Genomic DNA, 15,923 nt, shown 5'->3' on the forward strand with positions numbered 1-15,923 from the left:
GAGTCCCTGTACGGAGGCCCCGAGAGACCATTACATGAAGCTGTGAAGGTGAAATCTGGATTGTGTTGGAGACCCCAAGATGTTGGAAATGCCACAGCTATGGGATACCTGCAAGGAGAGCTGCAGACAGGGTGTGGAACCAGCTGAAGGGAAAGAAGTGGGCTGCAGTCAAAGCTGGAAGGAGTTGGAGATACGAAGAGACATCTAATAAGTGTCTTGACATTGGGCACAGAGATACAGAATTTGCCCTGTGGGGTTTGGTTTTGCTTTGGTCCAGTATTTCCTTACTGTGTCCCCATTCCTCTATTTTTGGAATGGAAAAGTATATTCTGTGCCACTGTGTTGGAAGTATGTAATTTGTTTTTTGATTTTATAAGGGGCTACTGCCTTGAGTCTCAGAAGAGACTTTGGGCTTTTAGACTGTGGAGGACTATTGGGACTTCTGAGTTGGACTGAATGCTTCTGTGGGATGTTCTGTATACTGTGAATGTGTTGCTCTGATTGGTTGATAAATAGCCAGTAGCCAGGCAGGAAGTATAGGTGGGGTAAACGGACAAGGAGAATTCTGGGAACAGGAAGGCTGAGTAAGCAGGCACCAGCCTGCAGTCCAGGGAGCAGCATGTAATGGCACACAGGAAAAGCCATGGATCATGTGGCAACATATAGATTAACAGAAATGGGCTAAGTTTAAATGTAAGAGCTAGTCAGTGGTAGGCCTGAGCTAGTGGCCAAACAGTTATAATACAAGCCTCTGTGTGTTTACTTGGAGGACACAAGTGGGAGAGATTTGTCCTGACTGCTAGCAGGCCAGGACACAGAAAGGCTCTGACTACAGAATGCATTTTGCATTATGATATGGCTACAAGCCAATGTGGGCCAGGAGTGGAATATGGTATACTATTGGTATGAATGAGAATGGCCCCCGTAGGCTCATATATCTGAATGTTTGGTTCCCAGTTGGTAGAACTGGATCAGGAGGTGTGGCCTCATTGGGGGAGGTGTCACTGGGAGCAGACTTAGAGGTTTTAAAAGACTCCTACTAGTGCAAACTTGTACAGCCACTATGGTAATCAACATGGCTGTTCCTCAGAAAGTTGGGAATCCATGTACCTCAAGATCCAGCTCTACCGCTTTTAGGCATATACCCAAAGGACACTTCAAGGACACTTACTCAATCATGTTCATCACTGCTCTATTCATAATAGCCAGAAACTGAAAACAACCTAGATGTCCCTAGAAGAAGGATAGGTCTTTAACACACTTTCTGCCTCCTGTTCATCAGGGTTCCCTGAGGTTTGAGGGGAGAGATTTGATGAAGACATCCCATTTAGGCCTGTGTTCCAAGGACTTTCTCTCTGCATAATGTCTGGCTGCAGAAGAATGGATAAACAAAACATGGTGCATTTACACAATGGAGTATTACTCAGCCATTTTTTTTAACAGACATCATGGAATTCTTAGGTAAATGGACAGAACATGAAAAAAAAAAAAACCATCCTGAGTGAAGTATCCTGACCCAGAAAGACAAATATGGTATGTATTCACTTATGTGTTGATATGATATTAGCTATGAAATCAATGATAACCAGCTCCAATCTGTAGAACCACAGAAGTTAGGTGTAGAGGAAGGTGAGGAGGAAATAGAATATATTTTACAGGTGGACTGGGGGCAGCGGGGATCAGGTGGGGATGGGGAGAGACAGGGCTGAGGGAGGGAATTTGAGGAGAGATAGTTGGAATTGAGGTGCATTTAAGGGATGGTATGGACACCTAGCGCAGTGGGAACTTCCTAAAATATTGAGGATGATCCTAATGAAGTCTCCTAATAATGGGGGAAACGGAGTCCCAACTGGCTATCTCTTGTCACCAAATGAGGCTTCCAGTACTGGGACTCCATTGCATTCAACTGAGTTATTGCTCAAGGGGGGTCCTATAGAAATCCCCAAACAACCCAGGCTGTTGCTAAGACAATGGGTTGTTCTCTGCAAACTGACAGCAAGGCTCCTCTGCTGAGGACAACACCCACAGAACTCACTGAACGTGGAGAGGTTGAGTTGATGCCTACATAGAACCTTGGCTCTATGATCTAGTGTCTTTGGTGCAAGAAGGTCCTCTGCAGGCTACAAAAGAGAAATGTTAGCACCCACCCACCCACAAAACCCTTGACCTACAATCTGTCCTACTGTAAGATATGATAAGGCAATGGTGGCATAGGACTTGTGGTAGTGGCCAACAAATGTCTGATTTGACTTACGGCCCACTCCACAAGATGGAACTCATACCCAACCCTGCTTGGGTGACCAAGAATCAGAGATTAGATAGCCCAGAGACCTAGGGCAAAACCAAATAATATTGGTTTAAAAAAAGTATCAATAAAATGACTCCTAGTGATATTCTACTGTACTCATAGATCAGCGCCTTATTCAGTCATCATCAGAGAAACTTCCTCCTGCAACAGAAGGGAGCAGATGCAGAGACCCACAGCCAGACATTATACAGAGAGACAAGTCACTGGAATACAAAGCCCTAAATGGGATGTCTTCATCAAATCCCTCCCCTCAAACCTCAGGGAACCTGAGGAAGAGGAAGCAGAAAGTGTGTTAAAAGCCAGAGGGAATAGAGGACACCAGAACAAGGCCCCTGAATTAACTGAGGACGGATCATAGGAACCCACAAAGACTGCACAGGGCCAGCATGGGTCTGCACCAGGTCCTCGGCTTTCAGCTTAGTGTTTTAATGGACCTGAGCGTGTGAATGAGTGGGTCTCTGATTCCTGTACCTGTTCTGGGGGGCTCTTTTTCTTTGGTTGGGTTGCCCAGTCCAGCCTCCATGCGACGGCTTTTGTTTTATTATATTTTATTTTATCATGTTTGGTTGTATCTCTTAGAAGTCTGTTCTTTTCTAATAGAGACAGAAAGGGAGTGGATGGGGAGAGGGGAGGTGTGGGCAAACTGAAGGGAGTAGAGGCAGGGGACTGTAATCAAGATGCATACTGTATGAAAAAAGAATCTATTTTCAATAAAAGGGGAAAATGAAAAAAAAACATTTTAAAAAAGAAATAAAAGGAAGAAAGGAAGAAGATAAGACCTTGGTTGTGTGGGCTGAGCAAAGCTTAGTCTCAAAGATGGAAGACTCACAAAATTTGAGGAAAGGATCAGGTTACAATGAAAAAACATTTATGCATAGGACATGGGCAGGCAGTCTGAATGGGGCTTTGTGATGAAGGGTGCAGAGTGTGGAATCAGTGGTTAATAATTCAGGAAACAAGCTAGGGAAGAGTGGCATAGGCCTTTAGTCCTAGCACTTGGAGGCAGAGGCAGGTGGATCTAGGTGAGTTTGAGGCCAGCCTCGTTTACATAGTGAGTTCTGGGACAGCCAAGATCTATATCGTGAGGCCCTGTCTTGAAAAAACCAAAGGGGGGAAAACCAGAAAGCTTAAGCAGAAGTCTTTTTGAGTGGTACTTCAATCAAGTATGATGACAAACAATTTCACGATTTACTCTCTTATTGGCATGTGACTCCTGCCTGGTTCAGTACTATACATCACCCTTTTTACCTTCACAGTGATCTCAGTAGATAACCACTGTGATTACTTGACTCAAATGCTGCCAAAGAATCTTAGGTTCGAGAACTTAGGAAATGTCCCCGTGTGATCCCTTTGACTTCACTGCTTGATTTCAGCGTTCACCACTTTAAGTGTTTGTCAGACTACCACTGAAAATTAAAGTGGACTCTGAGAATATTGTAAAAAAATAAAACAAACAGAATTTCCCAGTTAGCTCTCTTTGCCTTGTGCTTGTGCATCAAGATGTAAGCTCTCAGCTACTGCTCCAATTAAAAATCTCTACTTATGTAAGTTGCCTTGGTCATGGTGTTTTATCACAGCCATAGAAAGGTAACTGAGACATGCAGTCACCTGGATGTGATTTAGGTTCCTGGCTGTCCCAGTTAGGGGTTCTATTGATGTAAAGAGACACCATGACCATGGCAGGTCTTATAAAGAAAAACATTCAGCTGGGGGTGGCTTGGCTTATAGTTTCAGAGGAGGTTTAGTCCATTATCATCATTGTGGGACATGGTGGTGTGCAGGCAGACATGGTGCTGGAGGAGCTGAGAGTTCTACATCTGGATCCACAGCTGCAGAAGTCGTCCGTGTGTTGGGCATAGCTTGAGCATCTATGAGACCTCCAAAGCCAGTCCCCACAGTGACACACTTCCCCAACAAGGTCACACTTTCTAATAGTGCCATTCCCCAAGGGTCAAACATTTAAATACATGAGTCCATGGGGACCATACCTATTCAAACCACCATACCAGCCCAAAGTCCTGTTTTCATTTCTGAGACACTCTGACTCCATTGGCCCATTGGAAAAGACTCCATGGTTAGGTGTGGAAAGACACCATGCCTGCCGATTTGCTGCCATGCTCCCTACCATGATCATAGATTCTAACCCTTTAAAACTATAAGCCCCAAATAAATGCCTTTTTAAAAAAACTGTCTTGGTCATATTGTTTTTATCACAACAATGGAAAAGTAACAAGACAGCTAGGTAGTGGTGGTGCATTGCCTTTAATCCCAGCACTTGGGAGGCAGAAGCAGGTGGATCTCTGTGAGTTCAAGGCCAGCCTGGTCCAGAGAGCGAGTTCCAGGACAGCAAAAGCTAAAACAACAACAACAACAACAACAAAAGTAACAAGACATTCAGCCACCTGAATTCAGGTGTATTTAGGTTGTAATTTAGGTTACTGGTTCAAAGTCCTGTCTTCATCTCTGAGACACTCTGACCCCACTGGAAAAGACTCCATGGTTAGATATGAAAAGACACCAGGGCCAGGCATCTCACACCTGTCCACATGGTCCCAGTGCCCATACATCTTCTACCTCCTTTTGGTGTTGGTGACTAGTGGATCCTTGACACTAAAAGAGGTGGGATCTGCTTCCTGGAGGGCATCAGGAAGGAAATCAAGCCCACCACAGGAAACAGGGCACTGGGACAAACTTCCATACTACCACCCATGACACAGAGGTTTTGGAGGGCAACCTAGCCCCACAACAGGCTGGTCCCTCTTGGATCCAGGAGTGGTGGGGCTACAACGCCCACGTTCATCCAGCGGAAGGGGACAGGGTTAGTCCAAAATGGTCTGAAAGTCTGTGCTTAGGGCTGGGTCAGCTGCAGCCTTAAGGATGGCCATTGTCGTCCTTGGGAGCTTCCGGCCCAGCTGTCTTTGGGCTGCAACAGAGGATGTACTCAAATTTCATTCCCAAGAGGTGAGGTAGTCCCTTAGCCTACCTGGGTCAAATCCTGGCCATGTGTGGGCCAGGTGTGAGCAGGAGCCCCACCCAGGAACACACCACCACCACTGCAGAAACCTGAGGATCCCTCCCAGCATCTAGGAAGCAGCAGAGCAGAGGTGAAGGAACCAGGCAGGGATGAGAAGGTTCCTGAAAGTGAAATGTGTCACCCCATGGGCCTTTCCTGAGGTAAGAAGTAGAAGAGAGGGAGCAGGAAGGCAGAAGTAGGAAGCTGTGGTCTGGAAGCCTAGCTTCGCCCACCCAGAGCTGCCTGAGTGGGCTCCTCCCCAGGCAAATGGAGATGGGCTTGGCACCTACAGTTTGCCTTTGGGTTCACCTAGGCACTCAGTGTTCAAGGGTAGATTTGGGGGCCATTTGGAGGGAGCTTACTTACTTGTCCTGAGAGTTCCCAGGAGACGCTTGTAGATGACAGAATGACCAGCCAGCTTACGCAGGAAAGCTCGGTAGCAGAGCCAATGAGCGGCTTCAGGAGGAAATAAGCCAGAGGCTCCCTTGATCCTTAGTGTCATTCCTGGGGAAGCAGATGGAGGCTGAAGGACCCAGCTGGCCACAGACCCTCATGCCCTCCAAGGCGTTCTCAGCATCCTTCTGACCTACCAGCCCCTAGGCTCAGCAGTGACAGCTGACTAGCTCCTGAGTGAGTGCAGGATGCCCACCCACTGCACAGGCACGCTGGCCCTGCTCCACCCACGCACCTGCATTCTTGACCTTCAGGATGGAGTAGCAGTTGGATGCTATTCTGAATATGATGTCCAGGAAGAATGCGGGGTTCTTCCTAACATGCTGGTCAAAGGGGAGCTGAAGCACACATGCATGGAACCTGGGCAGGAGTCACAGTGTTGGGGAAGGGCCCTTGGTAAGTGTGTGCACGCGTGTATACAAAAGCAAGCTCTTGTCTGGCATACATGTGAATTACACAGATTTATGGGCACCACATGCCTTGAATCATGTAATTGCATGCACAAATGAACTTACCACTACACACACACACACACACACACACACACACACACACACACACACACACAAACACACTGCGTGTGCATGAGTACATGTCTTCCCACACGTGTACTGCCACAGAACTAGTCTCTTCCCAGGTGCCTCATGCACTCTCACCTCACATCACAGCAAGGGTAAACTGCCTGGCATTGAAATTGTGCCCAGTCTTCCACAGCACAAGCTCTCCCCACACTCAGCTCCAGTGACCAGGGAGGGGGCTTAGCAGGAGGCCAGATCCACAGTGGCATAAATCTGGCCTGTGGTTGGTGTGGCCGTCTGACTCTGTGACAACTCTTTGGAGCAGCCCTCCTTTCATGAGTCATGGGAAGCCAATCCCATCCCTACAGGAAACTTGAGAAGAAAGGGCCATGCTGGGCCCCTACAGCCAGGTAAGAGACTGGGTAATGAGTGTCATGGGGTCTGGCCTAATGAACCTGACTTCAGGTGGAGATATTTCACTACCTGACACCTGGGAATGGATCCCACTGATCAGCCACCAGCCCCAGGTCTCAGGACCAACCAAGGACAAGAGTGTCCCAGCAGCACAAGGCAATGTGTGGGACACCACGACGGCCAGGTGGCTTTGGGCTGGGTCCCTGTCACGACTTCTGCAGTGCAAGACACCATCAGCGATAGATCCGATTCTCTGCTTCCTTTCCCATCCTATGCCTTCCGAGGTGCTTTCTTGGGGGTCTCCACCCCAGCCCCTCCTGTCTCAAGCTCTGGTCAGCACACAAGGTTGTCTGTACTTCCAGCACAGGGAGACCAGAAGAGGTTCTCATCTGACAGACACAGAGCTCTGTGGAGACTCAACTGAATGCTGCTTTTTCCTAACCCCACTTCGACATGCCACCCAATTAGGGGAGCAACTAGCCAGCGTTACCTTAAGCATGAAAGCCCCAGCAGACAGCGTGGCTGACATTTCTGGCCTGTGCCTCCCTCTAGTGGTGGCACAGCCCATGACTCACCTGTAGGCCTGAAGCAGGAAGATCTTATACACATTGATGCAGACCGTCTGGAGGCTGTTCACCTAGAGTCCCAGTAGAAAGAGAACCATCAGCAACATCCCTCGGATCACAAACGAACACTTTCTGTGTTGTCAAATGGATAAGAAAGACACTTGTATGGGAGACCCTAGAAATCCAGCCAGGCCCCCAGGTGTCATCAAGAGGGGAGGAAGCAGGAAGAAGCAGAGGCCAAAGTCTACCACAACGGCCCCTCCTAGACAGAGAACTCAGAAGCAAGGGCCTGAGAGCCCAAGGCCAAGGCCAGGATCCAGGGAACCTCTCTGTGGGGAGTGATGACAGTATTGGAAAGTGATGGAGATGAGCAGGGTGGATGCTCAGGGATCCCCAGTACACATATAGATGTCTACATGCTCTTCACACACACACAGTTGCACCCATCCGCACATACACATAACCTGCACAAAGAACAGGACCCGCACAAAGGACCAACAGACGAGGTGGCTGCCATCTGCTTACCTGCAAGTCTAGAAACAGACCGTGACACTTCAACCGCAAAAGAGCTAAGAGCTTCTGTCGCATTCTCCTCCCGGCCTTGGAGACACGTTGGAAGGTGAGGCTGGCCTTAATTGAGGTCCGGGAGTAACTGCAGCACAAAGATATCCGACCTGCGTGATTCCCACACCAACCCCTCCTCTGAGAGACGAGCACCTCTTGCCCCCCTCTGCCACACACTGAGGTCTTCCATAGGAATGGACCTTCACACATGGAACACATCCCAGCTCTTGGTACATGCTCACAGCACCACCCGAAGCCCCTGGGCAACCAAACCCAACCAAATGTAGTGAACAATATCCATTTTATCCAGGCTCGGGATCACCAGACATCTTTGCTCATCAGTGGCAAATAAGAGCCGTCAAAATTCACAGTTCAGAAAGAAACATGAATCATACAGGAAGCTTCTTAAGTGGTTGCAGTCTGACAGAGCACCCTCCCAGCACAGGGCTGTGTGTGAGTGGAGCAGAAAATTACCCCCAGCCAGATCTCAGTGGCAGCAAACAGTAAGGAAATGCCTACCCCAGTATCAAACCACCTGCAGACGGCAGGGTGCTTCTTGGTTATCTTCAGATATGAAATTACGAGATGGGACACGTGCGGGACAGAAGGTAAGGGGCGGTGCCTTCAGTCACCCAGTGACCTTGCTTCATCCTCGAAGATGAACACAGGTTTAGGTGTCCTATGCACTGCGAGTGCATGCCTGTGCATGTGGACGGAGGCCAGAGGAAGGGGTGTCCTGTTCTTTCACACACCACATTATTCCCTTGAAACACTGAGCCTGGAGCTAGGCTGGCAACCAGCCACCCCCTATGACCAACTTTTCTCCATCTCTACCCATAGTGTCAGGGACACAGGTGCATGTAACCACTGGCTCTTTACCTGGGACTTGAACACAGATCCTCGTCCTTGCATAGCAAGCACTTTTAACCCCAGTTCCCTCCCCAGTTCAAGTCGAACACATGCTTTTGAACACTTTGATGATGAAATGGGGTTTCTGCCATTCAATACTGTTTGAAAATGTGGTCTCTACACAGAATATGGCTGCTTCCTGTGCTCTGCAGCGTTTGGGCCACTGCTCAGGTCAAAGGGTAAGACAAACTGGCCTTGCTACTGTAAACGCTCAAGTAAAATCTTTGGTAGTCTCTGATTTTGTTTCAGGGTAGATACGAAGATGTGGAGTTACTAAGAAAAATGAATGGGTGTTCTAAGGACCATAAGTGTCGCTTCCTGGAGATGTTGCCCTAGCCTGACTGACTCAAAGCTTATGTGAATACGTGCCGAGTCTAAGCACACACTGAGCCATTTTACGAGGGCTTAAGCAGCCGGATTGCTATCCAGAGAGATGTGCTTACCCAGAGTAGTCATAGAATACCTCCAGAGTCTGAGTGTCCAGCAATATGCCACACCAGGGAAACAGGCAGTGAGCAGGCAGCTGGTGTGGGGCTGCACCATCCAGGGTACCACTGTCCACAGGGAAGTTCACCATTGTCTTCTGCAAGTTTATCATGCAGCCATACTCAGGAATGCCACGGACCAGGGCCCTGAGAAAGGGAGGAAACACTGGTTATGGGACCCTGGAAGCACTCGGCACATGCCACAAAAATACCTACAGGTGTTCTGGGACCAGAGAGAATGGGTCCTTGTGGGTACCTGATGTAACACCAGGCACAGGCTTGCTCTGGACTGCAGCCTAGCTCCTGTCTTCTGTGTAAGCAACAGAGCAACAGGGCCAGCTCAGAACCAGATGGCCATGCATCAAACAAGTGGGAAAGTCACATGACCCTCTGACGGTCGTATCTTAGCACCCATGCAGTAAGGCATCCTTTCCCTATTACCCAAAAGCCTGTTTTCTTGTAGCTACTTTCAAGGTCCCTGTAGATGTGGATTGCTTCCCCTACCAGCAAATGCTAATAGACTGTTTGTGGGTCAGATCTCCCCGTGAGTCAAAGGCAGATTATTTGCGCCCTTCCTCACGGTGAACTCTCAGTGGCAGTCTGGCAGTGGTCTGGCTCCTGTACCGTGGGTATGGCCACTTGACGTCATCTACCTGCCTGTGTACTGTAGACTCTAGTCAGTCCTTGCAGCTGCCCTGGCCAGCTCCTTGCAGTACATCTTTCCTACAGATGTCCATGGATAGCTAGTGGTCTGGTCACCTAGTGACCTGACACTGATCCAGAGCCACTTCCCTGACTTCTGGGACTTTCCTCAACAGCAGCAGTGTCCTCTGTCCCCAGCACCAGGGCTGTTCTCACCTGATTCTACTGACCTTGACATGCACTTGGGCTTGAGGACACTATGCTAGGAAGTACAGGCAGCCTGCACAGAGCCCCAGGGGCAGATTTGGAACTGGACAGCGTTTAGTGTTTCCACCAGACAGGCCAGTGGATAATGGAAACACCAACACCTCAGTGGTGACAGCTTCCGAGAGCTCAGCTTAACCACTTTCAGGTTTTTCCTCTCTTGTCAGTTACCCTACAAATTCCACAGTGCCTGAGGGCCTCCTCTATAACACATGATCTGAGGGAGCCCTCAAACTGTAGTGTCTGAGAACCTCAGTCAATGGCCCTGCTCTGAAGCAGGGCTGCAATGCCCAATTCTAGCTTAAGCCACAAAAATTAACTTTACAACCAGATACGCCATAACCCTGACCTAATACATACTATAAACACAGCCCGGAATACACACTATAACCTACTGGTATGAATATTATTATATTCATACCAGTAATGACCATATCAAAAATGACCATTCCTGAGGCAACAGCCATGTCTCAAAACACCATTGTTTGGTATGTCCAAATTCTCTGGTCTCTTCCTAACAATCCATAAAGAAAAGTTACTCCACAGAGCCATGGACCTGTTCACCCAGTGCCTTTCCTTCATGGTGTGGTGTGAAGTCTCAAAGTTGTCAGGAATGGCTCTTGTGGTGGTGTGAATAGGTGTGGCCCCCACAGACTCATGTGTTTGAATGTTGGTCCATAGGGAGCGGTACTATTAGGAGGTGTGGCCTTGCTGGAGGAAGCGTGTTACTGGAACCGGGCTTTGAGGTCTCATATGAGCAAGCTTGGCCTAGTGTGGCTCACAGTTTACTTTCTGCTGCCTGTGGGTCAAAGATGTAGAACTAACGCTCAGCTGCCTCTCCAGCACTATGTGTTACTGCATGCTGCCATGCCTTTCACCGTGATGATAATGGATCAAACCTCTGAAATTGTGAGCCAGCCTCAATTCAATGTTTTCCTTTATAAGAGTCGCTGTGGGTCAGGCAGTGGTGGCGTACACCTTTAATCCCAGCACTCGGGAGGCAGAGGCAGGAGGATCTCTGTGAGTCTGAGACTAGCCTGGTCTACAAAGTGAGTTCCAGGACAGGCTCCAAAGCTACAAAGAGGGACCCTGTCTCAAAAACAAACAAACAAACAAAAAAGAGTTGCTGTGGTCATGGTGACTCTTCACTAAGACAGCTGTACTTAGGGACAGCGTATCTCCCAGAAGGGCTTAGTGCCTCAGGCCTCTGTAAACAGCCCTTCTGTGGGCTCAGCTGGGAGGCATGGGGATTACTGCCTGTTGTCTCTCAGCACATGGCATCCTCAGTGAGACCAAGCTGGACCAGCCATGGGTGCTCTATCTCTTCCTTGGTGCTGTAGGTATCCTACGCCTGGCTGCACAGGCGAGGTGCCCCTGACACTTAGTAGAGATGCCACTAGGTCTTGGTACAACACGAGGTCCAGACACAAAATTACAAACCAACTACATGTGTTGCCTCAGCCATACATACATCACAGTCATACAGCAGAAACCCAGGCATGATGGTCCTTACCTGAGGAAGGATTTCGCCTGGTCCAGGTGAGGCGTCACCAACAGAAAGTCATCAACAAGACGTAAAAGCAGCCTAAAATGAGACATGTTGACAGATTTCACATAGAATTCACCCGTAAGAGATCCAAGCTAAAACATTGTAAGTATCGGAATGTGCAAAGACAAAACAAAATGGTATTTCAAAAGAAGATAAATGACAGTTTTACTCACTTCCTAACAGAAATAGCTCTGGGACCCTTCATAGGTTTCCATGAAGTGAAGGCAATGGCCTTTACATCTTGGACATAAAGCAACTATAACACCCACTCAGTGAGCTAGAAACATAATGTATGAAGATATGCCAACTCATGACCTGGACCCTCAGAGCAGTAGAAAGAAGTATTTACCCATCCTGCTGCACCTCGGCAAACAGCTTGTTCTCCATGTCTCCGAAACACAGACTGCAGAGCAGGGTGGACAGGCTGGAGCCCTGGGGGATGCCCTGGCGCTGGACATAGCACCTGGGGGTGGTGGGATGGTTATGGTCAGAAGCAGCAGCCACAGTGGGCTTCATACACACATTTGACAAACCCCATGCATAAATATGTACACAGACATACATGAATATACACAGACGCCATTCTGTAAACATGCTCAAAGACCACATATACAAACAGTAGTATCTACTACCATCAGTTGCCAAGACCTAAAAAGACACCCAATTAAGTACCACCCTTATTTCTCCCATTCCCCACTCTTACTACAACCTGGAGTGGTGGGCACACTACATCCCTGTTCACTGACTCCAGGTTTTGGGTTTTTTTTTACTTTTTTTTTTTTTTTTAAGATTATTTATTATATATACAGTATTCTGCCTGCATGTGTCCCTGCAGTCCAGAAGAGGGAGCCAGATCTCATTACAAGTGGTTGTGAGCCACCATGTGGTTGCTGGGAATTGAACTCAGGACCTCTGGAAGAGCAGTCAGTGCTCTTAACCACTGAGCCATCTCTCCAGCCTGTTTTTTTTTTTTTTTTTTTTTTTTTTTTTTTTTTTTAACTTTTAACTTTTAAGATTTTAAACAAGAATGATAGGCAATCAGGCTCTTGAACTGAATATTTATCTGGTACAATTAGTAACAGATTATTAGTGAAGAAACATTCCAGGTAACAGCCATGTGAAAATGTTAGTGCCTTCTTCGAAGAGAACATAATGGCACCCTTCAATCAAACATGCATGCTGGTGCTGGCAGGGGTGGGTACCTTCAGATGATCAGGACAGGAAACTCACCCAGGGAACCCGTATGTGAGAAAGAGTAGGTGTGAGCTGACCTTTAACCCCTTGCACTGACTCAATCCCCTCTGCTGGAGTAACTGTCGGGAAGCTCTCCAGGCACGGTGCACACAGATCTGACTTTTCAGCATATCAGGCTGACCCACATGAGGACTAAGTTAACTACCACATGGACAGACTCACAGATCTGTGCTCAGTACTACCAGGACTCAGGAGCACCCTTAGTTGTGTTTGTGAAAATACACCCAGTTGTACACTTGTAGCTTGCGGCCGGTCTCCCAGCACGCATATCTAACATTTCCAATTACATCCTAGTACATAATGTGACTTTTGATAATCAGATATTTCTTGCCCTGCCTGACCTCATCTCTAAGAAGCCTGGGTGTGAGCCTGGAATTCTGCTCTGTATTGGCACTCATCATGGGCTCCTACCAGCCCAGCAAAAAGGAGCCAAGTGCATAACCAGAGTTCCATTCTCCAGGTGGAGACTTTGGGTGCAGAAGGTCCAACCCAATGTTCAAACACTCACCCTGACACCTGATCCGGACACACAGAGCAGGTCTTCTTCAGGCTGATGGGCTGTTCGGCAGCTCCAGTACTGAGCCAGTCTGGGCCCCCTTCACCACATCAGTGCTTTTTAAAGGGTACCCGGTCTGGCTTGTAACTCATGGAGTCTCAGGGGGACCCAGCCATGGGTGCTACACTTCCTTCCTTGATGCTACATGTATCCCATGCCTGGCTGCACCGGGGAGGTGCCCCTGCCATTTTGTCAAAGTGACAACGGGAGCTCCAGGCATACAGAATTATTAACTTCACTGGGGCCATGCTTAGCCAGGAGCTCACAAGGCCCATGGGTAAGCAGCCCTGTGGCTCAGCCAGCAGAAGGGCAAGAAAATTCTACAAAGGGGCGTGGGGAGGAAGGAATGAGGCAGAGGCAGCCAGTCAGATGGAGTTCTAAGTGCTGTAGCTAGTTAGCGGGCATCCTGCTTAGCAGTCAGGACGGCCTCTGTCTACCTGTACCCGCCCAGCCTCTGCCCAGCCTCTGCCCATTTGCCCCATGCCCGTGCCTACTTGCCACCAATCTTCACGACATTGTTACGCATAAAGTGCAGGAAGAAGTCAAACAGGCTGCTGCTGGCCTCATTCCAAGAGAAGCTCTAGAAAAGCAGACACATGTAGACAGACGAGTATGAGGATGCAGAATGTTGCAGGAGGTTGCCACCAGATGCCCCTTTAAGACCAAGTGTTCACAGTAAGTAGGGGTGGGGCCAGAGTCAAGTGACCAGGTTGAATTTGACTCAAGGTGACAGGGTATGCAACTTACAAAGCAGTGATGTAACCTTTTATGTTCCTATAGCACTAGGTCTGGAAACTTGGAGCTCATACAGTACCCTAATGAGCCAAAAGAAAATCATCCAAAGGTCTCCGTGAGCATGGCTGCCCCAAAGTGGCAAAGAAGGTTCTGTAGAACCATTGGCTTGTGGGAGGAGATGCCCTGTGTGTGGTGTAGGGAAACACTGTCTCTGACATAATGGATCAAGATGGGGACCACAGATCAAGTCCAGCTTGTCCACCAAAAGCAGGTGAACTGTCCTATGGTCTTCAGATCAGAACTGAGGGAGAAGATCTTTTTACCAGTTCACCGATGGATCAGCTGGAGTTTGGGGAACAAGGGTAGAAAGGGTGCTTCAAAGCAAGAGTATGCCCACCTTAGTAACTATTGGGGGGCCTTGGGCATGCCATGGGACTGCCACCAGGAAGAGGGGCCCTGGTCATGGGAACTCTCCACCAAGGAGCATGCTGGTCACATTTCTGCACTGAAGCAGACAGACCAGTAGAGGTGGAAGGCCCCACCAGGGAGCCCATTAACGGGAAGTCCGCGGACCTGCTCGACGACAACGGAGTTCCGCAGCACACTGCCATCCGAGTTCTGCAGGTGTTTCACGAACTGGCCCATGTATGGCTGGAGGTCGGAGAGGGTGGACACCTGCAGCAAAGAAGAGGTGGTCCTTGAGAGGAGCCAGAGGGGCACACGGGTTTCCGGCCAGGACAGCCACAGCACAGTTCAACAACAGAACAATGCGGGGCCACTCCATCACAGAGTCTTGTAAGGAAGAGAGAGAACATAGGACCCCAGCAGGAAGAGCCACAGGAACAGCAGGTTTCCCCACAGTCGGCTTTCCTCGGGTCAGACACCCCACAATGCTGTGGTTACCGACGATCACGACACAAGCAACACCCCGACTTCTCCACGGAGACCGTGTGCAGACAGGAAGAAGAGCTGACAGGAATAGGGAGGGGTTGGCTCCTTCATCTCCTGCAACAGACTCTCTAGGATGCCTGCTTTTTATCCAGCGGCCAGCAAGGCCCACGGCTCCAGACAGGATGTCAAAGGAAGAAATACAGCACCATCTACTGACAGCGCAGGAACAATTCCAAACATGCCAGGTGTGAGGCGTCCAGACAGGACAGGAGTCTCTAACCCTGGATTGTTCTCGAAATACTTCTGCTCCATTCTCTCCTATGTTGAGACTGAACATTGGCTTTGAGCCTTAAAATTTCCCATGTTAGGGTACATGTGTGAGTATGGTCAAAATGCATTACACACATATAAAGATGTCATATTGAAACCCATTATTAAGTACAATTAACCTACAATAGCACAAAATAAACAAAACAAAACAAAACAACAACAACAAAAACCATGTGCCAAGTGGGTTTGCGGTAGTGCCAGGAGTAAAGTCACCCAGAGTATTTAAATTACAAGAATTAACCTAGAAAAGAATAGCAAGATATATAGACGACGCTTGCATTTTCAAAATAATTAAGTAACATGCTTCTAAATCACCACGAGGCTATCAAAAATTGCAATAAATAAATAATGAAGACTTTGAACTGCAGATAATGAACTGGCAAAATGCCAGAGTGTGTACAGTGTGGGAGCCCGTTCTGGGGTTCCTCGTGGCTTTACCCAGCAGGTCCAAATAGAGGATGATCAGGACCAC

The 15,923-nt window shown here is 48.4% G+C and overlaps 1 protein-coding gene across 3 annotated transcripts in view; it reads right to left on the minus strand.

Moving 5' to 3' along the window:
- Positions 1–4,701: 4,701 nt before the first annotated feature.
- Positions 4,702–15,923, minus strand: part of Tert (telomerase reverse transcriptase) — a 31,207-nt gene continuing 19,985 nt past the window's right edge. For 2 of the 3 annotated variants that reach the window (XM_076551659.1, XM_006990005.4), the window contains exons 7-16: positions 14,804–14,905; positions 13,990–14,075; positions 12,035–12,148; positions 11,650–11,721; positions 9,189–9,377; positions 7,798–7,924; positions 7,282–7,343; positions 6,010–6,134; positions 5,688–5,825; positions 4,702–5,231 (exon numbers count right to left, since the gene is read on the minus strand). In XM_076551659.1, the coding sequence (XP_076407774.1) occupies positions 5,128–5,231; positions 5,688–5,825; positions 6,010–6,134; positions 7,282–7,343; positions 7,798–7,924; positions 9,189–9,377; positions 11,650–11,721; positions 12,035–12,148; positions 13,990–14,075; positions 14,804–14,905 (1,119 nt within the window). In that variant the 3' untranslated portion in view covers positions 4,702–5,127. The remainder of the gene's footprint in view (positions 5,232–5,687; positions 5,826–6,009; positions 6,135–7,281; positions 7,344–7,797; positions 7,925–9,188; positions 9,378–11,649; positions 11,722–12,034; positions 12,149–13,989; positions 14,076–14,803; positions 14,906–15,923) is intronic. The other variant, XR_006063842.2, reaches the window with a different exon arrangement.

Source organism: Peromyscus maniculatus, chromosome 15, assembly GCF_049852395.1.
Source record: "Peromyscus maniculatus bairdii isolate BWxNUB_F1_BW_parent chromosome 15, HU_Pman_BW_mat_3.1, whole genome shotgun sequence".
NCBI classification, from domain to species: Eukaryota; Metazoa; Chordata; class Mammalia; order Rodentia; family Cricetidae; genus Peromyscus; species Peromyscus maniculatus.